The sequence below is a fragment of the Gossypium arboreum genome, chromosome 3 (assembly GCF_025698485.1).
Source record: "Gossypium arboreum isolate Shixiya-1 chromosome 3, ASM2569848v2, whole genome shotgun sequence".
Taxonomy (NCBI): Eukaryota; Viridiplantae; Streptophyta; class Magnoliopsida; order Malvales; family Malvaceae; genus Gossypium; species Gossypium arboreum.
The window spans coordinates 44,542,487-44,569,271 of record NC_069072.1 but is presented as its reverse complement, the minus strand read 5'-3'; the positions used below and the strand labels follow the sequence as shown (position 1 = coordinate 44,569,271).

Sequence of the window (26,785 nt, the reverse complement as noted above, 5' to 3'; positions counted from 1 at the left end):
TCGTCAACTTAAGACACATTGTAACAGCCCATTTTCGGTGAGATCGAAACAATGGTTTTGGGACCACAAATCCGAGCCAAAAATTTAAAAACTTATTTTATTTTATTTTATGGTTGGCATCAGGATAGGAAGGTCACATGAAAATTTTGATGCGAAAATTTTATCAATTGTGTGGTTAATTAGGTAAAGGACTAAATTGCATAAAATGCAAAAGTTGGGTTCTAGTAGCTATAGGTATCAAATAGCTATGGAATTTAAAAGTTAAGGTCCTTATATGGTAATTAGACCATTGAAGGGTAGTTAGTAGCCATTTTAATGACTCATCCATGGAAATATTAGAAATACCTAGGGACTAAATTGGAAATAATTAAACTTAAAAGATGACAAATAATTAAAATGAATTATCATCTTTTCTATTCATTTTTATCCCCAAAATTTCTATAGAAACCCTAGGAGAGAGGATGAAAACTTTTCAAGCTCAATAAGGTAGAAATCAGGTCCCGTTTTTAATGATTTTTATATTTTTGGAATCGGGATAACCTAATCTCTCTATTTAAGGGATTAATTTAAAAAGTTATCAAGGTATAAAATTTGGGTCATGGATAAATATGTAGAAAATTAGAAATTTATTTTATAAAATGAAAGTTTGTTCATAGATAAACAATTTTTACAAAGTAATTTTTGATGAAAACTTAATTTAGGGACTAAAATGAAAAGGTGGTAAAATTCATAAAAAATTCTAAAATTTGTGAAATGTATGTGCTGTAAATGTGGTAAATGAATTTCAGCTAGGCTTGGAAAAAGGGTTAAATTTCATAAATTTCATTTTCTAAGCTTAGAGATAAAATCAAAATTTTTGAAAATAATAGGGGCAAAATGGTAATTTTTCTAGGACGTAATAGAACTCAAATGTGATTGAAATATGATATATTAATAGTTAAATTTATCCATATAGATCAAGAAAAACCAATTGCGGAATTAGATCAAGGAAAGCAAAAGGTTTTGGATTAGTAGAAACTAAAAAACGAACTATTTTCAAGGTAAGTTGGTGTAACTTAAAAATGCATGTTAATATGTTTCAATTAAATTGTATAATTTTTATGTTTGTATGAGATGATATATATACATATGGATATAGTTTTAATATGTGTAATATGGACAAATTATCGAGTCCCAGTCGAATATTGAATTTTGATTGGTCGAAAATAATAGTACATATGTTGCAAATAAAATTTAGCCTAAATGGGTAATTCTAATGTAAGCCCTCTTGAGTTAGGTTATAAACTTAGATTTAGCCTAAACGAGTAATCCATATTAAGCTCTTTAGAGCAAATGCTACGGATAGGACTTAGCCTGGACTGGTAATCCTACGGTAAAATGTATGACTCAAGGATGTGCCTTTTTATTATGTACCCCAATGGGTACTTTTTTACATGTGTATATTACTGGAACATCCATCGAGATTTCAATAGTTCAACGGAAAAGACTCTTGAAGAAGTGGAAAGGTGAAATTAATGGAAGCTTGTAATGTGATAAGCTTATCTATGTTTATTTTATATTTATATGAAATTATGTGACTAACATGTTTGAATAAGTGCATGTTGTTAGGTAACTTACCCAAAATTGATGGAATATGTATGTATGAGTGCTTGTGTTAATAAATAAGACCGATAATTTTATTTTTCATTATACGAACTTACTAGGCATAAAATGCTTACTCCATTTATTTTTCCCTGTTTTATAGTACTCAAAGCTCGTGAAGGTTGAAAGTCGGTCGGAGCAGTCATCACACTATTCACTATCTTATTTTGGTATAACTAGAAATCTCATTTCGGTATAATTGCATGTATAAGCTTAATTGGCCAATGATAGCTTGTAATGGTTGTTTTGTAACCTAACCATTGGAATGGTTAGAAATAGTCATTTTGATACACTTGTAATGTCATGTTATGCTATTTTCACATATTAGGTAAACGTTTAAGTGTCTCCATCAAATAGATTAGTCCATGGTAAAATTATAAACATGTATGCATGAAATGGTAGACCTGGATGAATGATGAAATTGCCAAATTTGAATGCTTGAAATGGTTGGAATTGGTTGAGTGTCTAGACCGTGTGTGACATACGGCCTGGTAACACAGGCATGTAGTTAGGCCGTGTGTCCCTTGCACCTTAATTTTGAGAAACATAATGCTCAGAATTGGGTACACAGGCATATGTCTCAGCTCATGTCTCTGCCGTGTGTGCCATACGGCCTCGAACACGGGTGTGTGTCTTGGTTGTGTGAAACCTGCACCTAATTCGAATTAAAGTAATTAACCACACGGTCTAGCATACGGGAATGTGACTTGGCCGTGTAATCTCAATTTGTTCATGAGTTACAAGTCAGAGAGTTACACGGGGTAGGGACACGGGCGTGTGAGCCATGCAACTAGGAAAATTTTTGAAAAGTTGCGAAAAATTCTTAAAGTTTCTGATTAAGTCCCGACTTGATTCTAATGCTCATATGGGGCTTCGAGATCCCAATCAAGGAATGTTAGGAATGACCTTGGTAATTGAATAGTAATTTCTCTATGATAATTGTAAATATTTTGGTAATATCTCGAAACCCTGTTTTGGTGACAAATACTGGTTAGGGGTGCTACACACATGAAATGAATTATCTGATGCATGATATCGAGTTGGTCGCAGTGGTTTTTGTGTTGAAAATCTAGAGGCACTATCTTTATGGTGAGAGATGTATTATCTACATTGATCACAAGAGCCTTAAGTATCTCCTTACTCAGAAGAAGTTGAATCTTAGACAGCGGCAATAGATTGAACTGCTCAAAGATTATGACTGCGCGATAGAGTATCATCTTGGTAAAGCCAACGTGGTGGTCGATGCTCTAAGTCGTAGGGCGATAACTGATTTGAAAGCGATGTCTGATTTGAGGGTGATGTTCGCTTGACTTAGTCTGTTTGATTATGGGTGTCTGTTATCTAAGTTGCAAGTTAAGTCTAATTGGGTTGATCAAATTTGATTTAAGTAGTTGGGGGATGAGTCTCTGGGTTTGCGGTTTCGTCAGGTGGAGAGTGGAAGTACTTTGGATTTTGGGCTGAATAATGATGGTGTTTTGTATTTTCGAGGTTAGATCTGTGTGCCAAATGGTTTTGATTTGAGGTAGTCAATCTAAGAGAGGCGCATAGCAGCCCTTATGCTTTGCATCTCGGTGGTAATAAGATGTATCGGGATCTCCGTGAGTTGTATTGGTGGTTGGGTTTGAAACGTAAGGTTACGAATTTTATGGCTCGATGTTTGACGTGCCATCAAGTTAAGGTTGAGCACCAGTTGCCTTCGGGTTTGCTCCAACCAGTTAAGATTCCCTTATAGAAATGGGAATGAGTAACGATGAACTTCGCTAGTGGTTGCCTTGACACCCACTAAGAAAGATTCTATTTGGGTCATTGTGGATCGATTAACCAAGTCCACTGATTTTATTCTGGTTCAAACGAATTTTTCTCTGCAGAAGTTAGCGAAGTTATATATTTTTGAGATTATAAAACTGCATGGGATTCCTGTTTCAGTTATTTTTGATAGAGATCCTCGCTTCACTTCTCGATTCTAGAAGAAATTATATGAGGCTCTAGATTCGATATTGGACTTCAATACTGTGTTTCATCCTTAGATCGATGGTCAATCTGAGAAGGTGATTCAGATACTGGAGGATATGCTTTGAAGTTGTGTGATTGATTTTTGAGGTAGTTGGGAGAATTATCTGTCACTAGTTAAGTTTGCCTACAATAACAGTTTCCACCTAACATCAAAGTGGCATCTTACGAGGCTTTATATAGTCGTAACATACTCCGCCATGTTGGACTGAGTTAGGTGAATGTCGAGTTTTGGGTCCTAAATTGGGTTCTGAGAGTGAGGATAAGGTTAAACTGATTCGGGATCGTCTAAAGGTGGCTTCTAATAGACAAAAGTCCTATGTGAATCTGAAGATGAGAGATATTGAGTACTTTGTAAGGGATTTTATCTTTTTTAAGATTTCTCTATGGAAGAAATTTCTGAGATTCGATCGTAATAGCAAGTTGAGCCCTAGGTTCATTGAGTCGTATCAGATTCTGAAGTGTGTGGGACTAGTTGCTTATCAGTTGGAGCTACCTCTAGAGTTAGGTTGTATTCAGGATGTGTTTTACGTCTCGATGTTGAGGCGGTATCGGTCTGACCCATCTAACATTATCTCTGTTGAGGAGATAGAGGTTAGACCAAATTTGACTTTTAAGGTGGAGACGGTTTAGATTCTGGATCGTGATATAAAGGTTCTAAAGAGGAAGTCTATTCCGTTGGTAAAGGTTCTGTGGCGGAATCATGGTACTAAGGAAGCCACGTGGGAACTTGAGGACACGATACGTCAGTAGTATCCTCATCTGTTCTGATCAGGTAAATTTCAGGGTCAAAATTTCTTTTAGGGGGTAAAATTGTAACGCTCTGAATAATTTATTTCCACTTCTGTAAATATTTGACATAGTGTGTATCTGCTTCAGTGTTAAGTGTTCTTGGTGTGTGTATGAAGTCTTGGGTTCAAGTCTCATCTTTGCCAATTTTGTTGTTTTTTATTCAAGCCTTATCTTTATGGAGTGGGCTTACATAAAATTGTCTTTAAATCAATATTAGAATGAGACTGCTGGTTCAAGTGTTAAGGGAGTTAGTGTAATGGAGGTTTTGTGTTCAAGTCTTTGCGTAAGCGAGGGAGTTTATTTTTGTTTTGATTGGCTAGAAGAGTTTGGGTGATTTTGAAATTCTAGATGGTTGGGATGTTAGTGGATGTAATGGGGATTGTGCAAATTAAATCTTTTTTTTAATTATTTTGGTTTTTTTCACTCTCCAAGATTTTTGATATCTTCTTCTCCAATACTTGTTCCCAGAGGTTTTCTTTTGTTTTTACTTTTTTCGATTCCTTTTTACCGTTCGGTTGTGCAATTCTGTGTTTTAGGATCTGTAATTCCTGCTCGGCCTGTGGTAGGTAATTATTCTTAAAGATTTGGGTTTTTGAGAATCGTTTTAGGGAAGTAATGTGGTGATTTCTTATGTAGGTGTTGTGCAAAGAGATCGAAACCTATCTTCCTTTGAGTATTGTGTTCAAGCTATTGTATCTGTTATGGTAAGTAATCAAACTTTCGTTTGGAATAGTTTTCGCAAGTATGTCGTTTGGGATTTTGAATGGTTTGGTGTCGGTATTTAAAATTAATAGAGTGGTTGGTGTTGTTTCTTAAGTTTCAGGAGTCTCGGAATTGTTTCGCAGTAAAAACAAACCAGGTGTGTACTCCTAACGCATAGAATCAGGTTTCAGCAAAATTCGAAAAAGCTCTCTGTTCATGCCACACGAGCATGTGCCTGGTCGTGTGCGAGACACGACCGTGTGACGAAGGCATGGTCATGCGTAAGATATGGCCGTGTGGTGGCTAAAGTGTGGTGGTGTGAGCCATACGGGCTAGGCCAAGTTGGGCGTGTGGGCCCATACAGATATGTCACACAGGCGTGTGGGTTTTGGGCCAGGTCGTGTGGGCCACACGGGCAAGGCCAATCTAGACGTATGGGCCCATATTTTTGAAATTTTCCCTAGGGTCACACAAGTCATTCCGATTGACTGTAGGCCTACCATAAGGTTAGCAAGGGCTAATAAAACCCTAAAACTTTAGATCAGATAGTATGATATTTTGTTCTGAGTATGATAATACTATGCATGTCTGATTATTCTGTTATATGTATATAATCATGTCGAGCATGATTAATTTATTATTTCTGTATCTGTTTTCTGTGTCCGTTTTGGGGTGGGATTGCATATGTGGAGGAAGTGTTCTGTATGGCGATCATTGTATATGGGAGTAGGATTTTGATTATCTGATTTGTATATCTGACTCTGTAATTTGAACTTAAAATGGGCATGAGCCCGAATCTGTATCTGATTGTATGTGAGTTTTCTATATTTTTGCATGTCTACTTCTATTGGGTTACACACTGAGTTTACATAAATTCACATTTGTTTGTCTGTTCTATTCAGGTAATCCACAGACTTAGACGGACCGGTGCAGTGGAGTCTTACGGTGACCACTAGTATACGAACTGAATTTAATTAAAGGTTTTATTTTCTTAAAGATTATTTCTGGGAGTTTTGTATTAATTGGACTCTCTGAACTATTGCTTTAATTTTTAGAATTTGGATTTTTGTTTAAATATGTTGTTTGGATAACTCGCTAAAAACACGATTTTTATTAAAACAAAGGTTTTCTAAAAACACGGTTTTTATTAAAACAAAGGTTTTCTAAAAACACGATTTTTATTAAAACAAAGGTTTTCTAAAAGCACGAACTGCCTTCTTGATATACAACGGGTTTTTTTTTTGTAAGCTTCCGCTAATAAACATGGTTTAAGGCAAATTAATTAACTGAACAAACATTTTGACAATGTATAAAAGCAAATAAGAGTTGAAAAAACTGAAATGGTTTTTTTTTATGAATTTCGTTATCAAAACCCATTCTTTGTGACCCCTTTGGATTCGGCCATAACGTTTAGGTCGGGTTTGGGGTGTTACATCACCTCAGTCTCTCGATTCCAAATGCAGTCTGTGCCTCTTCAAAGGTCAGTAATAGAGAAAGGTTTTGAGTTTCTTTTGCTTCTTGATTGAAAGTTCAGTATTTTTTATTTTATTTCAATACTCGATAGGATTTCTAGTGATCCAGTGTTTCAAAATGGTTCAAGGTTTAATTTTTTTTTCAAAAGGTTACACTATTTCATAGATTTGTTTCTTGACAAGTTTTTCTATTGAGTTAAGTTTTTTTCAATAGTTAGGTTTTTTAATTAAGAGTTATTTTTTAATTTCATGAATGATTTATTTATTTTATTATTTTTCACATGTATTTATCTTATTGGGTTACCTAAGAAATAAATTACATCTCGTTAAAAATATTCCACATATGAAATTCCACATCATCCCCGTTAATTTTTTTAATAGTACTTTTATCAAATATGTTAAAAAAAAGAAGCAAATTGGAAACAAGAACAAAGATGGATGGCTAAAAAAAGCTCAGAAATACAATTAGGGTCATTTTGACAAAAAAATGTAAATGTTAGTGGCCAAATTTATCATTAAGCCTATAATATACCATAACATACAATCGCCATTTTTAATATGGATTACAATCAACCCATTCATCGCATCGGAATACACACTAGTTAAATGATCAAATAATGCATAAATGTATTGTATTTATTTAATATTTGGTACTTAGTATTTAGTGTTTATTATTTTTTCACATTTAATAATTATGTATTGTATTTGTTTATGTTCAAAATTACATGATTGAAGCTTTAGCTAAAATGACAAGTTCTTTTTTTTTTGAATATTAGAGTGTGTTTGGTTGGATAGAAAAGTAGAGGGATGGAAGGGAGTGAAAAAGTGGAAAGAAAACAAATTTTAAATGTATTTGGTAGAGAAAAAAAGTGGGAGGAAATAAAATAAAAGAAATGATCATTTTTCATTCTAATGAGAAAGTGAGAGGAGAGAAAATAAGAGAGATAGTAATTTAGTTCAAAATTATTCATTTTTTCAATGTTTTGTTTTGTTTTGTTTTGTTTTTCAACCTTGTGAAACAACGGATGGAAAGAAAATTATTTTTTCTTTGAATTTTTTCATCTTTTCTACCAAGCACACTTATAGAATGAAAAATTATATTTTCTATCTTTCTATTTTTCCACCTCTTCCAATTTTTATTTTTCTATTTTTCTGTCCACTTTACCAAGAAAATCTCAATGTTTCAAGTTTGAGTCTTATCATGTGTAAATTTTCTCTAATATTTATGTTGAGTTTAATTTCTATGAATATATTTTTAGTTTTCAATCGGTTGTAAAACTTACGAGATAGAATTAATGAGACTAAGGGTGTGTTTGTTTTACAGAAAATGGCTTGTGGAAAAATATTTTATGCATTTTCCTATTTTGTTTCATAGAAAATAAGTTGGCCAACAGAAAATGACTTTATGTGTCAACTGAAAATAAACCATTTTTCCGTAAATTAACTTATCCTTTTGAAATAAGACATTTTTGAAAAAGAGCTCATTTATGAGTAATTTTTTTATATAAAATTAACTTGAATCAAGCTTAATATTATTATATTAATGATAAATTTTAATTTTAATTTTTTAAAATATTTTAAAAATAATAATATTGTTAATATTAATATTATAATGTTCAATATTTTAAATTCAATATTAAAGTATTTATATTTAATAAAATAATAAATTATATTTATTATTTTAATAAATTATGTAATATTAAAATTTATTTTAATAATAATTTTTAACAATAATAATTTTAAATAATTTTTCCTAATATATTTTTGAACAATATTTATATTAATATTTTAATCATAAATATATATTACAATTTATAAATGTTTAATAATAAATGTTTATAGTATAAAATATGATTTTTTTTGGTGAGATAAAATTTGAATATTTTAATTATATAAATATGAGTATTTGTTTAAATCATGCTTAGCTTCATTTATCTTTTCAATTCGATGTGTTACTAGTTTCAAGCCACTTGCGTTGCACTGAATATAAGTGTTTATACTTTTATTATTTAATAAAAATGTATTCCATAATCATTAGAAATATATATATTTAAAAATAAAATATTGTTTTAAATTTAATAATTTAAATTATAATGAAAGTGGAATGAGATATGAATTACTTTAATACTTATTATGAGTTTGAATAAAGGTAAAATAACAATTCTATCTTAAAAATTTATATAAATATATTAAAAGATCAATTTAAAAGAAAAAATATTCTTAAAATTGAGATTAGATTTTGACGTAATTTACACGTATACACTAATAATATATAAAATTAAGTTTTAATATTAAAATTATTGAATTAACTATTAATTTTGAAATTAATGTTAAAACACTAAATTCAAATTGTCGAAACTATTTTTTTTTAAAAAGGGTCCACTTTTTATTTTGAAAATGGAAATGGGAGTTACTACTAATCTTTTTCTTTACGAGGTGTGATCGGGTCACCTTATGATTGATCGTTTTAATAAAACGTTTTGATTTACTAAAACAACAATTTTGGTCTACGAAATTCGAGAAAACAGGTTTGGGATTCAGTTACGTACGAGGAAGGATTAGCACCCTCGTAACGCCCAAAATTGGTACCTAATTGATTAATTTATGTCCTAACATCGAAAGTTGAAAACTCGAAGAGAATTTAAAATACAATCCTCTCTTTTTTATTAACGTTGACTAAAAGAAAAAACTTGAATAGATTAAGATGAGCATTAAAGGCTCTCTCATCCCGAGATAACAAAATATCACATCCCGTAAGTTAGGACACAACATTTGAATCCTCGAAAATAAGCTTGCCTTTTAATTGCTTTGTTTTAAAAGTTATACTTTGGTTTTTAAAAGGGTATTCGGTTGTTTAGATCCAACGAGAAAAATCGAGACCCCGTGAGTGAGGGCATGACTTTTTCAAGTTTCTAAATACGGAATATTGCCTTTATTTTTATTTAAAATTCATGTATTTTGAAATTTGAAGGGATATTCGGTTATTTCGGTTTAACGAAAAAATCAAAACCCCTAAATTAAGGTACAATTTCTCGAATTCCCAAAATGCAAAAGATTACTTATTTTTAAAAGCTTTCTTTTCTTTCTTGAATCTTGGTGAAAATTAATGTAACACAAAAAAAATGTAAAAATAAATCACAGTACAAATATGCATAATAGAATAATAATAATGAAAACAACAATATAAATAACAACGATAAAAAACGATAATAACAGAATAATAATAACAACAACAACAATAATAATAATGAATAATATAAGTTTTTCAAAGTATAAAAAAATAATGAAATAGCAATAATAGGCAAAAAGAAAGAAAATAAAACAAGCCAATTGTAAATAAATAAATAATAATAATAAGTAAAAAAACAAATAAAACAAATAAAAGTTTAATTAAAATTGAAATTAAGCATACCAACACATAAATAAAGCGATATTAAATAAAACAGTTATAATAATAATAATAATAATAATAATAATAATAATAATAATAATAATAATAATAATAATAATAATAATGTAATAAAAATCTAAAGTTTAAAAAATTATATAAAAGGATATAAATAAATAAATAGAATGATAATAACAAGAGTGAAAAATACATTATATAAAAAAATAATGAAAATAATATTAATATAGAAATAGAAATAGAAATATAATAAATAGGAATATAATAATAGTAGAAATATAAATAGATAAATAAAATTAGATAAATAATAGAATTAGAAATAAATATAAATAGAACCATAATAATAGCAACAATATATTAAATTAGTTAATTTAATAATAAAATAGCGAAATAACAAAAAAAAGGCTAAATCGAACCTTAAAGCAAAATTTTGGGGCAAATCAAAAATAAATAAAAGGAAATGGACCAATTTGAACGCACGAATAACAAGGAGGGACCAAAAGGAAAATAATCTCCGCCCTCCAAAACTCGCAGATTCAAAGAGGACCAAAATGCAATTGAAAATAAATCACAGGGTAATAATGAAAAATTTAATTGCAAAACTATAAAAAAGCGGAAGGGCTAAATGTGCAAATAGCCCTTCCGTAAAAAACACGTAGATCTTAAGGTTGGAGCTGGTCGGGTCTTGGGTCAGAGGCCCAAAATAACGTCGTTTTGGGCATCTGAGGCCAGTCCCAAAACGAAGTCATTTTGGGAGCCTATATAAGTAAAAAAAAATTCCAAAAAAAATTTTCATTTCAACATTTTTTTAAAAAAAACTTCAAAAACACTCTCCCCTCCAAGTATCCAGCCATGGTTCCGGTCTTAGAACATGGTGGCGCCACCGGTTAATAAGCTAAGCGTACCACCGTCCACGGTGGCCGAAAAATAAAAAAAAATCATTTTTTTGGGCTTTTGACTTCCCAGACAGAAAAAAGGTCGTTTTCATTGGAGATGATGGCCCCGACTCCCCTCACGACAGCGCAAACTCGAGAAAGGTAAGATCTCCCTTTTTATTTACTTTCGTTTTTCTTTGAAAATATAGCAAAAATAAAGCTACAAAAATATATAAATGTGTATATATATGTATATGTATATCACGCTTTTTTAATCTAAAAAATGAATACAAACAGTGAATAAAAGAACCACATTTGTAGGTTTGTTTTTATTGATTTTCGTGTGTAAAAAACACATGTGTTTTGTGGGGCTTTTATAGTCGAAAGAAGAAAATACAAAGCTTTTCTTTTCTTTTTCTTTTTTTATCTTCTATTGTTGCTGTGTTCTCCTCTCATTGGTTTTCAGGTATGGAGGTACGGACACAGTACGAAGGTGGCGCGCGTGGAGGAGTGACGACAGCTGAAGCTTGTTAACCCTAGGGTTTTCTGTGAATGTTAACCCTTTGGGCCATTTGGGCCGATTCTGTTATTGGGCTGGTTGTTTTTTGTATTTTGGGCTTTAGTTTTGGGTTGTAAAGTGGGGTTAAGTATTTGGTTGGGCCTGTTGGGCCATTGTATTTGGACATTATGGATTTTACTGTTGTTTTTAATTGTTTTTGATTTAAAATTGGTTTATTATTTATGTTGTTGGGCTCCGGGCAAAATAAGCCCATTACAGCTACCCCTTCTTGCTCATTGTCGTGTAACGGGAATGGAGCAAAGAATTTAAAAAGGCCAATTTTGCTCGGCCTCGCCAGGTTCCGACTTCTTTGGGTGCTCATCTTTTTCAAGTAGCCTTCTTCCATTCCACCGCATCTTCAGGGGTATAGGAATTGGTGCTTTGATCTGCTCCAGTGTAATTTCAGGGAGAAGAGATTTGTAGCTTCGATCTACTACGCTTGGACTTCAAAGAGGTAAGAATTGGTAATTTTAACCTGCTCCACTGCAACTTCAGGGAGATAAGGTTCGTGTATTTTTATCCTGCTCTACTACAACTTCAGAGAGATAAGGATTATGGCCTCAATCTGCTCTAATGTAATTTCAGGGAGAAGAGATTTGTAGCTTCGATCTATTCCGTTGGAACTTCGAGGTAAGAATTGGTAATTTCAACCTGCTCCACAGCAACATCAGGGAGATAAGGTTTTTGTATTGTAGCTTCAATCTGTTCCGCTGCAACTTCAAAGAAGTAAGATTCGTTGTCTTTAGTCTGCTTTGCTGCAACTTCAGGGAGATAAGGCTGGTGGCTTAAATTTCCTCTGCTGCAACTTTAGGAAGATAAGATTCGCCATAATTTGTAGCTTTAATCTATTCCACTACAATGTCAGGGAAATAAGATTTGCTATCTTCAGTCTGCTCCGCTGTAACTTCAGGGAGATAAGACTGGTGGCTTGGATTTACTCCACTACAACTTCAAGAAGATAAGATCCACTGTTTTTTATCTACTCCATTGCAACTTCAAGGAGATAAGATCTACGACTTCAATCTGCTCTACTGCTACTTTAGGGAGATGAGATTTATGGATTCACTGATCTTGTTACACCATCCTCTGGGGGACATGATTTGTAGAATCGACTTCATGGGCATATGCTTATGCCAAATGATTAGGATGCTATGATCAGAATGAATCAAATGCTCCTAACTAGATATACAGAATGATATTTTCATAAATGCAGAATGTTATGAGAATGATCCCTTTTTAATATTTAGGTTTTCATTGCTTATTGTTCATCAAGATTCTATCACTGATGTGTTTTCCTGCCTTCTTTGCTCAATTGGTATCTTTGACAGAAAATTCGAAAAAAAATAATCACTATTTACTCAGTTGGTTTGCTCCACTACAACTTTAGAGAGATAAAATTTATGGTTTCTTCTATCCATCCCACTGCAACTCAAAGGTATAGGATTTGTGGCTTCTTCAATCAATTTGATCTGTTACACCATTCTCTAGGTATCATGACCAGATGTGTGTGCATGATATTTGCATAAATGCAGAATATCATTTTTTTTAGAATGATCCCCTTTTAATGCTTGGGTTGACATTGCTCGTTGTTCATCGAGGTTTTATCACTGACGTATTATGATGGCTTCTTACTCAGCTGGTATTTTTGACAGGAAACTCGAAGAAATAATCACAATTTGGGCCTTTCTTTCTCAAACATTTCCAATCTTTAGGTTTAGTGAGTCCTAAACAATAGTCCTGTTTCAGGTTCTTGTATTATTTAAAAGCTTCCAGAGTAATATGCAGAACTTCTTCTGTGAAAGTATTATTAGTCCATTAATCGTTGTTGCAATACAAAATGCTTGAAAAATATCATAACAATGGACAAGAAGAAAATTAATTGGGAGCATAGCTCGAAATAAGTTAATCAAAGATAGCAAATGCAATAAGAAGGAAACTTATTGGGAGCATATTTTGATACGAATAAAGTAATCAAAGATAGTAAATTTAATATGGGTACGATGAAGACTAGGTGCCCTAGATATCGCAGCCTGAGCTTCTTTGCATGAACTTCTTGATGACCATTTTGAGCTCGATATGTGTTTAGGAGATCTAAAGTACTTTGTCGATGCCTCAAGATGTAGCATACCTCCTCCTTGTTAATTTAGGCATAGCAAGACTACCACATGCCCCACTTTTTTATCAAAATTTGAATTTCCCTTTACGAGTTTTCAATTCAAAACCCCTTTGGTCTCAATGTGCCCTTTGTGGGTTCTCACCTTGGCCTCTCTTTTTTCTTTTTTGTTTGTTGTTTTTTTTTTTGTTTTTTAGAAAACTTTTTGATTGAATCTGAATTTATGGGATTAGGCAAGTTCTTTTCATCCATCTAGGTTAAAATCAATGCTTTTCTAGTGAAGGCCTTCTTTACCACATAAGGTCCTTCCTAATTCGGCATTTACTTTTCTCTGAAGTCCTTTTGTATATGAAGGATCCTTTCAAAATTAGGTCCTACTTATGGAACTCTCTGGGGTAAAGCCTTCTTGCCATAAGCTCGCATCATTTGTTTTTGATATATTTGACCATGATGGATATTTTCAAACTCTTTTCTTCAATCAGATTCACTTAATCATATTGAAATTGGACTCATTCTGCTTCATCCAATTCTTGACTTAATCGAAACTTGGAAAGAAGGAATTTCGACTTCAATGGGTAAAACAGCTTCCATTCCATAAACCAATGAAAAAGGTATTGCCCTGGTGAAGATTTTGGCCGACGTTCGATAAGCATAGAGGGTAAATGGTGACTTTTTATGTCAATATTTACAAGCCTCGGTTATTTTCCCCACGATCTTTTTTTGTTTTTGTTTTTATATTTTTTTATTTTTTTTGCTGCCTTTGTTGCACCGTTTATTTTGGGGTGATGACGTCAGTTTGTAAACTTTTGCATTATTAAACATGATCTTTTTTGGCATTCTTTGTCGGCACATGATCTCCTCTTTTTTTTATGATTGTCGACTTTGTAACATTGGCATATGAAGTAACTTTTACCCATTTAGTGAACTAATCGACCACAAAGATGACGGTTTCTGTTAGAAGCTTTTGACGAGATTAGCCAAATAATATTCATACCCCACATAAAGAAAATCTATGAAGAAATGAAGAAGGCACATGAATCTTGTCTCTATAAATTTGGCATTTACGACATAACTGATGCGATCCCCTTCCATAGTGGACCAGCAGTATCCGAACCTTATAATTTGCTTGGCTATTGTAAAATTGTTAGCATGTGTTCTTCAGAAACACTTATGGACCTCTTCTAAGATTTTCTTAACCTTAACAGTATCCACACGTCTTAGTAGCCTAGGCGTATCTTGATACGATTGTGCAAAAACATCTTTGAATTCTTGGAATAACTCAATGACGTCTTGTTTTGTCTCTGTAGTGATATAGGCTCCGATCTTCACCTCTTTCTCTTCTCCTAGGGTCGCGATGTCCATTGACCCTTTGTAAGGTAGGATCTATTTCTAATCTTATTCTACCATCCTCAACAAATCAGGAGATAGGCTCAAATCAGGAGCTAGGCTACAATCTCGATCATCTTCAAAGTCTTAAGATCCCTCTAGACACATATGTTGCTCAAAAGGAGATTCTGGATCAGTAGCAGCATCGCTCATGTCGTTAATATCTGGAGACCTGTTGTAGGTACGAAGGAATATTTCAAAGAATAAATGAATCTAAGAATAATTATTTCTATGGTATGATCATAAATGAAGAATAAAAGAATATTTGAAAGAAAGTCCAAATAACAAAAGAATCTAAGAATAATTTTTTATATAGAATAAAAGAATATTTGTTCGAAATGATAGCAAATATGCATTTTATTGAAATAAAGATTTTGGACATAAGCCTACTTCACAAAAGGATTCTTATTGCTTCTAAGCTTAAAACAACAAGCGTGTTTTGAATATAGGGATCTCTTCCACAGTCCCATTGTTCAAAACACTCCCAAGTATGTAAAGGCAGATGCCTAATAAATTCTCTTCCCCATCTCCCTCTTCGGATACGGTGTTAATGTTCAAATTTCCCAACATTCCTTACGGGTTTCTAACCTCTTCAAAGAATTCTAACTCTTTGTTATCCATTAGACTTTGCACCAAAGCTTTGAATTCGATGCACTCTTGAATTTCATGACCTTCTTCCGTGTAGAACTCACAGTAGCTCTTCATCCCTTTGGGTATCTTCTTCGAATCCTGAATGATTAATCTCATGTCTATCATTTTTTTCAAAACCTATTTTAGTGATGTTTTTACTTCTGCAACATTGGTTTTGGTTTTCTTTCCTCTCTTTTCAATTATCATGTTTACCTCTTGATCTGAATGACTGGGTAACGGATTTCCTGCAACATGAGGTCCCGATGGATCATTGAATTTCAAGATGCCCGTCTTAATGAACCTTTCGATTAACTTTTTAAATGTGGTGCAGTTCTCAATTGAGTGCCCTATTATTCCCGCATGGTATTCGCATTAAACATTCACATCATACCATTTCAATAATGTAGGTTGTAAGGGTTTCGAGTAAAACGGGGATACACATGTGCGTTAAACAGATTGTGATACAGCTCTCTATATGTTATCGGGATGGGTGTGAACTGGAGCCTTTATGTATTTGGTCTCGAGTTGGATCATTGTCTTGGAGGGCCTTGGTTGCTAGTGGTTACAGCCCTTGGCTGGCCAACAGGGACCGATTTGGAATACCCTTTATTATACATGCTCAGGTTATTTACTTCATTTTTCTTATTCTTTGAGGTTGATTATTTGGCGTTTTCCCTTGCGTCTATCTTCCCACTTCTTATTGTGTTTTCAATTATCTCGCCAGACATTACTATATCTGAGAAGCTCTTCGTAGCGTTTTCTAATATATGGTTAATGAATGGGGCCTTCAGAGTGTTAACGAAAAGCATCGTGGTTTCTTTCTCCAAAAGAGGTAGTTGGACTTGCGTTGCCACCTCTCTCCATCTTTGGGCATATTGTATGAAGCTCTCATTTTGCTTCTTTTTCATGTTCTGTAATGTGATTCTGTCGGGTGTCATGTCCGCCACATGACTATATTGTTTCATAAAAGCTTATGCTAAGTCTTTCTATGAATTGATTTTGGCACGACTCAGTTGGTTGTACCATTTGGTAGCTGACCTGATTAGACTGTCTTGGAAGCAGTAGATTAACAATTGATCATTATTGACGTATCCTATCATCCTTCAACAGAACATAGTGATGTGAGCTTCTGGATAACTAGTCCCATTATACTTTTCAAATTCTGGAGTCTTAAATTTCGGTGGGAGTACTAGATTTGGGACCAAACTCAGATCCTTGGCGTCAACCCCGTAATGGTAATCAGCATTCTCTATTGCTTTAAGTTTTTTTTCCAGCCACCTGTATCGATCTTCGAGTTGTTTTAGCAGTTCTACCCTTACTTTTTCTATTTCTGTCAGTTCGTCTAGATTACTATAGGATTGGTTGGATTGTCTCCTGGATTGGAACCTGAGCCTGTTAGGTAGTTCATTGGTGCCGAGGTACCAGTCTGATATTGTTGGGGTTTGATAGTAACGGGTGTCCTTTGTGGATGCGCGTCTGGTTGAGCTTGGGTGCTTGTCGGGATAAAGCCTAGAGGATAGGCATTTGTTCCCTCATGTCTTGTTGGATTCTGGCTAATTGCTCTTACATCTGTGCTTGTAATTGATCTTTCATATCTCTTCGCATTTGTTCTAATCTTTCCAATCTCTGATCCACCACATTGGTTTTGCAGCGGGTACTGTAGCGATATTTAATTGGTAAACTCTCGTTGGTTTCCAGATTACTGAAATGATTTTTTTTATTAGGGTCCTTTAGTGAAAATCTAATATATGTGATGCAATGTAATGCAGATGCATGGGATGAATGCAAAAAGAAAAAGAGGCATTGATTCTGAATTCAATTATATTAGAACAATTTTTCTAGAAAACAAATTTCTTTACATAAAGCGGATTACATATGCGGCCTTGCCCTTGTATTCCAAGTGAAGACATTGATCTTTTTCTTCTTATCTGGATGTTAAAATCAAATCTTGCGAATTGTCCAAAAGATTATTTCCTTTTTTCTTGATTCGGGCTGTGACCCGATGCTCGTTAGCTTCTTTAAGAAAGTTGACGGCTTCCAAATAATCTTTTTCGGCTTGTATCCTCGGGCAGCTAAGCATAGTCGTATATTCCTCCACGGACTATCAGCCTTCTCTCGTTGTGTTTACTTTGACCATATTCGGATGACCGTATTATATTCCACTTTATCAAGAAATCCATTTTCCATGACAAGCTCTCTATTTAGCAACTAAACGTGAATCAACACCTCTTTTCTATGATGATGAAATGCAATCATAAACAAAACACGTCAGTACAGAAGAAATAAACAACAAAAAGAGCACCTATTCAGGTGACTACTAAGGTTTGGTGTGGCTCAACCTAGGGTGGGTTTTTATGGCTCACTATATGTGGTTCGGTTCTAAAGAAAAGGTACCTGAACCAGCAGATTCCTCGATCCTCACCCATTATAGGCTCATATAGACCAAGTTCGATTCAGGGGAATACATTTCCCTATGGCTATATGGGGATGAAAAGCTCACGAAGACATAGGTACAGATGTATCCCGGAAGCGATCCACTATCCTATACGGAGGTGAAAACCTCACGAAGGACTAGTTTCTCACTCCCACTTAAAAGGGTAAGACCGAGCGGTCATGCAATGTAATATGCAAAAACATCTAATAACTCGAACAAATAAAGCAGATATTTCAACTAAGATCACAAAGATGATAGATGAAATACGATGAAAGGATCGTATTTTAAATCGAATTTTCACTTTTCAACGAAAAGACATAAATTAATCAATTTACGGCTTGACTCTCATCTCCCCAGCGGAGTTGCCAAGCTATCGAAACCTTTTTTTTTGAAAAAGTGTCGACTTTTTATTTTGAAAATGGAAACGGGAGTCGCCACCAAATTTTTTTTTATAAGGTGTGATCGGGTCACCTTATGATTGATCGTTTTACTAAAAGGTTTTGATTTACTAAAACGACAATTTTGGTCTACGAAATTCGAGAAAATGGGTTCTGGAGTTTGTTGCGCAGGAGGAAGGATTAGCACCCTCGTAACGCCTAAAATTGGTACCTAATTGATAAATTTATATCTTAACATCGAAAGTTAAAAACTCGAAGAGAATTTAAAATATGATCCTCTCTTTTTTATTAGCGTTGACTAAAAGAAAAAGCTTGAATATATTAAAACGAGCATTAAAAGCCCTCTCATCTCGAGATAAAAAAATGTCACATCCCGTAAGTTAGGACACGACATTTGAATCCTCGAAAATAAGCTTGCCTTTTAATTGCTTTGTTTTAAAAGTTGTACTTTGGTTTTTAAAAGGGTATTCGATTGTTTAGATCCAACGAGAAAAAATCGAGACCCCGTGAGTTAGGGCATGACTTTTTCGAGTTTCTAAATACGGAATATTACCAAAATATAAATACGGAATATTGTTGTTTTCATTATTATTATTCTATTATGCATATTTGTACCGTGATTTATTTTTACATTTTTATTTATGTTACATTAATCTTTACCAAGATTCAAGAAAGAAAAGAAAGCTTTTAAAAATAAGTAATATTTCGCATTTTGGGAATTCGAGAAATCAGTAACTTAACTTACGGGTTTCGATTTTCTCGTTAAACCGAAATAACCGAATATCCTTCAAAAATAATAGCAATAATAATAATAACAACAATAATAATAATGAATAATATAAGTTTTTCAAAGTATAAAAAAATAATGAAATAACAATAATAGGCAAAAAGAAAGAAAATAAAACAAGCCAATTGTAAATAAATAAATAATAATAATAAGTAAAATAAAAATAAAAACTAATAAAAGTTTAATTAAAAATTAAAATTAAGCATACCAACACATAAATAAAGCGATATTAAATAAAAAGGTTATAATAATAATAATAATAATAATAATAGTAATAATAATAATAATAATAATAATAATAACAACGATGATATTAATAATAATACAATAAAAAATCTAAAGCTTAAAAAACTATATAAAAGGATATAAATAAATAAATAGAATGATAATAACAAGAGCGAAAAGTACGCATATAAAAAAATAACGAAAATAATATTAATATAGAAATAGAAATAGAAATATAATAATAGTAGAAATATAAATAGATAAATAAAAATTAGATAAATAATAGTATTAGAATAAAAAATAAATATAAGTAGAAACATAATAATAGCAATAATATATTAAATTAGTTAATTTAATAATAAAATAGAGAAAATAACAAAAAAAAAGGACTAAATCGAATCTTAAAGCAAAATTTTGGGGCAAATCAAAAATAAATAAAAGGAAATGGACCAATTTGAACGCTCGAATAACAAGGAGAGACCAAAAGGGAAATAATCCCCACCCTCCAAAACGCGCAACTTCAAGGAAGACCAAAACGCAATTGAAAATAAATCGCAGGGTAAAAATTATAAATAATGAAAATTTTAATTGCAAAACTATAAAAAAGCGGAAGGGCTAAATACGCAAATAGCCCTTCCGTAAAAAACAAGCGGATCCTAAGGCTGGAGCGGATCGGGTCTTGGGTCGGAGGCCCAAAACGGCGTCGTTTTGGGGCCTATATAAGTAAAAAACATTCCAAAAAAAAATTCAATTCAACACGTTTTCAAAAAAAAAACTTCAAAAACACTCTCCCCTCTCTCTCTCCCCTCCAAGTATCCGGCCATGCTCGGTCTTTGGATCATCATGTCATTCTTGGTCTCCGGTGTGGTGCCGCCTTTCACTATGGCGAAAATAAAAATAAAAGGTCATTTTTTTGGGCTTTTGACTTCCCGAACCCAAAAAAGGTCATCTTCATTGGAGATGACGGCCCTGACTCCTCTCAAGATTGCGCAAACTCGAGAAATGTAAGATCTCCTTTTTTATTTACTTTCGTTTTTCTTTAAAAATATAGCAAAAATAAAGCTACCAAAAAATATATATGTATATATATATATGTATATGTATATCACTCTTTTTTAATCTAAAAAATGGATACAAATAGTGAATAAAGAACCACCTTTATGGGTTTTTTTGATTAATTTTCGTGTGTAAAAAATGCATTTGTGTTTTGTGGGGCTTTTATAGCCGAAAGAAGAAAATACAAAGCTTTTCTTTCTTTTCTTTTTTTTTTTTGTCTTCTATTGTTGTTGTGTTCTCCTCTCATTGGTTTGTAGGTATAGAGGTATGGACGCCGTACGGAGGTGGCGCTCGTGGAGGAGCGACGACGGCTGAAGCTTGCTAGCCCTACGGTTTTCTGTGAATGTTAACCCTTTGGGCCATTTAGGCCGATTCTGTTATTGGGATAGTTGTTTTTTGTATTTTGGGCTTTAGTTTTGGATTGTAAAGTGGGGTTAAGTATTTGGTTGGGCTTGTTGGGCCGTTGTATTTGGATGTTATGGACTTGATTGTTGTTTTTAATTGTCTTTAGTTTAAAATTGGTTTATTATTTATGTTGTTGAACTCTGGGCAAAATAGGCCCATTACACAAATTTCTTTAGTTTTATTATTAAAAATTATTTTAACCTTTTATATTTATTTTTCTAATATAAAATCAAATAATGATGTTATTAATTAAAATAAAATTCAAATTGTATTAAACATAACCGAATAAATAGAGTTAGCAAGGTACATTGCAGTTTTAAGGGAAGAATGAGGTTCGAGCCTTAAAAATACATTGTTGGGGGGGACAATCACGAACCCCGAACATAGATCGTAAATGCAGACATGACATGAAAAAAAAATTAAATTAAACTTTATAAATCTTGTTCAAAATTAACTTATCTAATTAGGATAAGACTATCACAATATATTTTTAATTTTATAATAGTTTCATTTCATAAGTAAAACAACTAATGAAATTATTAAATTATCAAATAGTATTACAAAAGAATATGAAATAAATTAAAGAAAATTTTAAAACTCCAATTTTCTAATTAAAATAAAAGTAATTTAGAAAAATTAAAAATTTTTGACTTCCTAAAAAATAAAATAAAATCTAGTCTAAAAATAAATACTAATAATAGGTGGTAACTATAGTGAGAACTTCTAAAATGAAAATCATGAGAACCAAAATGATCATTGCCATTGAATCAAAATAAATAGTTTTAAGCCTTATATTTAGTATTTATCTTACCTTATTAAAATAAAATCAAGAACACCCAATCTCTCTTCTTTTTTTCTTTCCAACGTGTAATTAAAGTATCAGAGTGAGAAAAAATTGGATAATTTTACTTCAAGATTTAATTTTTTTTTCCTTTTGAGAAAAAAATAGAATGGAAAACAAGATATTAAGGTTATTAGGATTTTTTTTAATTTCCTTAAAAAATCAATTTGTGTGACCGAAATTTTCATTCAATAAAAACAAATACCTAATATCCAAATTGATTAATCTTAATAATCTTAATCTATCGCTTTCCAATCCAATTTTTCTCAAAAAAATGAAAGTAAAGATTATCTAAATTTTTTCACACTAAGACTTCAATTACACAGTTAAAAGAAAAATAAGGAAAAGATTAAGTGTTGCTTGTTTTATTTTAATAAGATAAAATAAATACAAAATTTAAGGTTTAAAATCATTTATTTTGATTTAATAGCTATCATTTTAGTTTTCATTGTTCTCATTTTAAAAGTACTTTTTAAATTTCTTATTTTAATCTATTGCTTCAATGTATCATTTTCGTCATCATTGTTTTTCTTAATTTTCTTTTTAATCTATCATCCTCCTCATCATCATCAATCAACATTAAACTTTCGATGTAAATAATTCCTTTGAAGTTACAAATTATCTAAACAATTATAAAATTATAAAAATTTATTGTTGTAAATTGAAGGCTTTTATGAAGTAACATTAAAATTAACAATAACATATAATTATAAAGTGAAATTTTTGCATTACATATGGAAAACTAAATTTAGTATAATATGTATAAAAACTAAATTATAAATGTGTAATAAAATAATATCATAATTTTACTTTATCACCAATTAAAAGGTCTTTCAATTCTTCCTGGATGGTTTGAATTTACTTCTTTGAAAAACTAATATTTTAACATTTTATAATTTTGAGATAGTTCAAACTTATTAATGCTAATAAATAATCTTCATTTTTTTGCAATATTATTTAAATGTTATTTGTTTGAAAATGTTTAAGTATAGAATGTTATTTATAATAGCAAATCTTAATTTTAATTTTATATAAATATAACATTAATTAAGTGATAATTAATTTAAAATAATATATATTATTAATAATTAATTAATATACTCAATTGTAAAAATTCAATGCAAAAAATAAAATCATTATTAATATGATTTTATATATGATTAATAATTAATTAATATATTCAATTGTATAGTTAAAGTTTACATTAAGTTTTAGATTAAAATATGTTATATGTCCTTATACTCTTCATAAATTTGAAATTTGGTTCCTCTACTTTTTAGATTTTAAAATTTAGGTCCAACTGCTGACACTACTAAATTTATTTTGTTAAATTCAAGCTCATTACAACGTATTTTTTAGTCATATGGCTATTAAGCGAGTATTTTTAAAAATTTAAAATAACACACCAAAAATTTAACCAAAAGAACTTAATATTGTTAACAATTGGACCTAAATTTTAAAATTTGAAAAATAAAGAGACTAAATTCCCATAAATAAAAGTATTATGATTAAATTTTAAATTTATGAAGAGTGCAAAGAGAACTATGAATATTTTAACCTAAACTTTGATTAGGTATTATTTATCATTAAATTTATATACAATAAATTATTATAAAATATCATCTTATTACAAAATAGATTTCGATTGTGAAATGAAATGCAACTAGAGGTACTCATAGATCGGGTTGGAGCTATGCAATGTATTTAGATCACCTTTCCAAGCTTAGGTTTGGCCCGAAAAATGAGTTTACTTTTTTGCCCAAGTCTGGCCTGATTTAATAAAAGTAAAACCAAGCTCGACTTGGCTTACCATATTTGATTTTTAGAATGTTTTATTTAAAATTAAAATTTTAAAAGATATAATGCACTAAATGCACTAGAAAATGACCAAAATAAAAATTTTCTAACATATTAAAAATATTTGTATTAAAAATACTGCCATAAATATAATAAATGTTTTATTATATTAAATAAACACAAATAAATATAATAAATATTTTATTATATTAAATATAAAATTTTATATTTTATATTTTGGGTTGGGTTATTTAGTTGGGTAAGTTTTGTTTAGGTCTTAGGCAATGGGTTTAATTGTTATTAGATTAATGATTTAATATGAATATGAATATATAATTTTATTTAACATATATAATTAAAATAATAATATTTTATAACATAATATTGGTCTTTGTAGAAGCGGGGCTTGGGTAAAAACAATTGTGCCCATGACTCGAACCATATAGAAAACGGGTCTCAAATTTATACAAGCTCATTTTTTGGACCTCGTATTTTGTCCAAACTCTCTCATTTTTAAGTGGGTCTTCGGGCTTAGGTAGGTGGCCCGGCCCATGAACAAGTTAAAATGCAACTATAATATGTAATATTTTAAAAAATATATTTATTTTAGGTTTGGTACACTAAAATAAATTTTAAAAAATATTAAAAATATAAAATATTTTACGCACAACTATTCAAACAAAAAAGAAAATCAATTCATTTTCTAGAATTATTTTTCAAAAACTGCGTTTAGTGAGAGAATTAAAATTCAAAGCAGATTCTGGATAGGTTTAGTTCAACGTCCACTGTTGGCCCATGTTTAAAAAGTTGTTCACCTTTCTTTTGGGCTCCTTTCAAGCCAGTATGTTTGGGCCTGTAATTTTAGTCTTTTAATGTAATAAAATAGGAAAAAAGAAAACCCCTCTAAAATTAACGTTTCAGCTTTCTCTAGGCGGTTTTGCAATCTGACCACCGGCAGCGGTGGCAACTTTAACGCGCCTTTTCTCTTTTCTATCTTACGATACGATTTGCTTTGTTCACCCAAATTTCTCTTCCCTTTTTATCCCAACCTTGGATTAATACTCCGGTAATTCAAGACTTCTTTGATTAAAAGTTTGGTTTTTTGGGGCCTTAATTTTTAGTAATTAGGAATGATAGAAAGGGCTCGAATTAAGCTGAGCCCATGGCAGCAGGCGGCGGTTGCAGTAGGTTCAGCGGTGGGTGCGTTGCTCGATCCACGAAGGGCAGATTTAATAGCTGCTTTAGGAGAGACAACTGGAAAGCCTGCTTTTGAAAGGGTTCTTGAGAGAATGAGGAGGAGCCCCGAAGGCAGAGTTAGTCTCTCTTCCTATCACTCGTAACCTATGTATTCATTTGAAATCATTTGAAAAAAAAAAAAACAGCAGATTTTATGGCTATATATAGAAATGTAATTGTTCGAGTAATTTTGCAGTTAGAGGGATTTTGTTTGAGAATTCATAATTTTGAATCAGAAACTTAAGTGGGTAAAAGACAAGTGTGTATATATATATATATATATATGGATTATGGGAATTGTTTAAGTCGTCAATGGAGAAACTTTGTGTTCTTGGCATTGGACTAGCAAAGCTATCCCTTGAAATATATGATTTAAATACATAATCATAGTAACGTTGCTATCTGGTAATCGAAAATGCTAATTTTAATAAATTAGTGTTTCTAAGTGTTAATTCTATTATTTAACTTTAAAGTTAATTCATGGATGTGATCAATGTGATATTATTTGCTTTAAGTGTTCTTAGAATTTAGTGAAAAATGCTAGATGACTAGATACTCTAGCTCTTTGTTGGTTTTTGAGGAATCAACTGTGCATAGAGTTACCCTTCCTGTTTAGTAAAGTTAGTAGTATTTATATGTTAACATCATTTTTAGCAATTATTGACTGCAATTTCTTCATTCTTTTTAATGTATATTGAGTTTGTTTAAGGCGCAGATTTATTCCTTTTACCTCTTCTGGTCTTGATTGTTATTTGATAAAATAAAGCCCTTTGTTATTATGTCTTTCTTGGAATACATTGCTTTGTTTTGCACCATATCCAATGCAGTGGCCAATTTGGAAATTTAGAGCTTAATCAGAGTTCATGATGGGGAATTCTGAGTCTGCCTGTGAGATTAGTCCATTGCATTCTTTTTGGTCAATAAGCTGCTTGATGGTTCAAGCATCTTGTTTTCATTGGTCTTCCTCATCCACATTGTTCAAAGTTGGCATGAGTAACGTCTTCCAAATTTCATCCATAACCAAGTCGTTTTCTTTAATAGGCAGTGCTCCTTGAGCGGCCACGGGTTATATCTGCGAAGGTTGGTCATGCATGGGATCTACCAGAGAACACTTTTGGTGCCGCATATGCAAGGTTCATGGGATCCAGGAATTTTTCCCCGGATGACAGGCCACCTGTGCGATTCATGGACACAGATGAACTTGCATATGTGGCTATGCGAGCTCGCGAGGTGCATGACTTCTGGCATACCCTTTTTGGCCTTCCTACCAACTTGACTGGGGAATCTGCATTGAAGGTTATTGAATTTGAGCAAATGCATCTCCCCATGTGCCTGCTTTCAGTTGTAGGTGGGACGTCAAGGTTTAATGCGAAACAAAGAAAATTGTTCTTCCAGCATTATTTCCCATGGGCTGTCAAGGCTGGTTTTCAGTCTACAGATCTCATGTGTGTATATTACGAGCAGCACTTTCATGAAGATTTGGAGGATGCTCGAAGGAAGTGGGGGATAATTCCGGCTCCTACTGCCCCCAAGTAAGGTATTAGCCAAGAACGGCATCATAGTAGTACATTTGGTATTCTACAAGCACTTTGCCCCCTACCCAGTATCCCTTCCTGAATAGATGCGGTGACTGCAATTTTCTCGACTACTTTAGGCATTGAATGACATTAAATAAAAAACTTGTCTACTGTTTACAATTTTCCATTTGTGTTTGTCATGAAAATTTGGGGATGCTTGTATCTATGAAAGCGGATGATAGATCTTGTGGTGATCCAAAATTCACATATAAACGAATAAAAAATTTGCTTTGAACTGTAGAATTGTTCTTTTTTGGGCCAAATTGAAGCGTGGAATGACTGCTCTCATAAAGACAACTTAATTATAACAGTTATTAATGATGCAATATTTAGATGGATATTAGCATATGCAGAAGCCCAGCAGTGGGTGCTTCCTCATGATAGTTTGATAATTAAGCTGACTTTGAATAACCCATCTTGCAAGATATAATCTGGTTGTGACA

General features: G+C 32.1%; 1 protein-coding gene across 1 annotated transcript; it reads left to right on the top strand.

Annotated features, from left to right (window-relative positions):
• Nucleotides 1-24,395: 24,395 nt before the first annotated feature.
• Nucleotides 24,396-26,585, top strand: LOC108474722 (ubiquinone biosynthesis protein COQ4 homolog, mitochondrial). The gene is made up of 2 exons (XM_017776727.2): nucleotides 24,396-24,842; nucleotides 25,807-26,585. The coding sequence occupies exons 1-2, from the start codon at nucleotides 24,660-24,662 to the stop codon at nucleotides 26,299-26,301; spliced, it is 678 nt and encodes a 225-aa protein (XP_017632216.1). The 5' UTR covers nucleotides 24,396-24,659; the 3' UTR covers nucleotides 26,302-26,585.
• The last annotated feature ends 200 nt before the right edge of the window (nucleotides 26,586-26,785 follow it).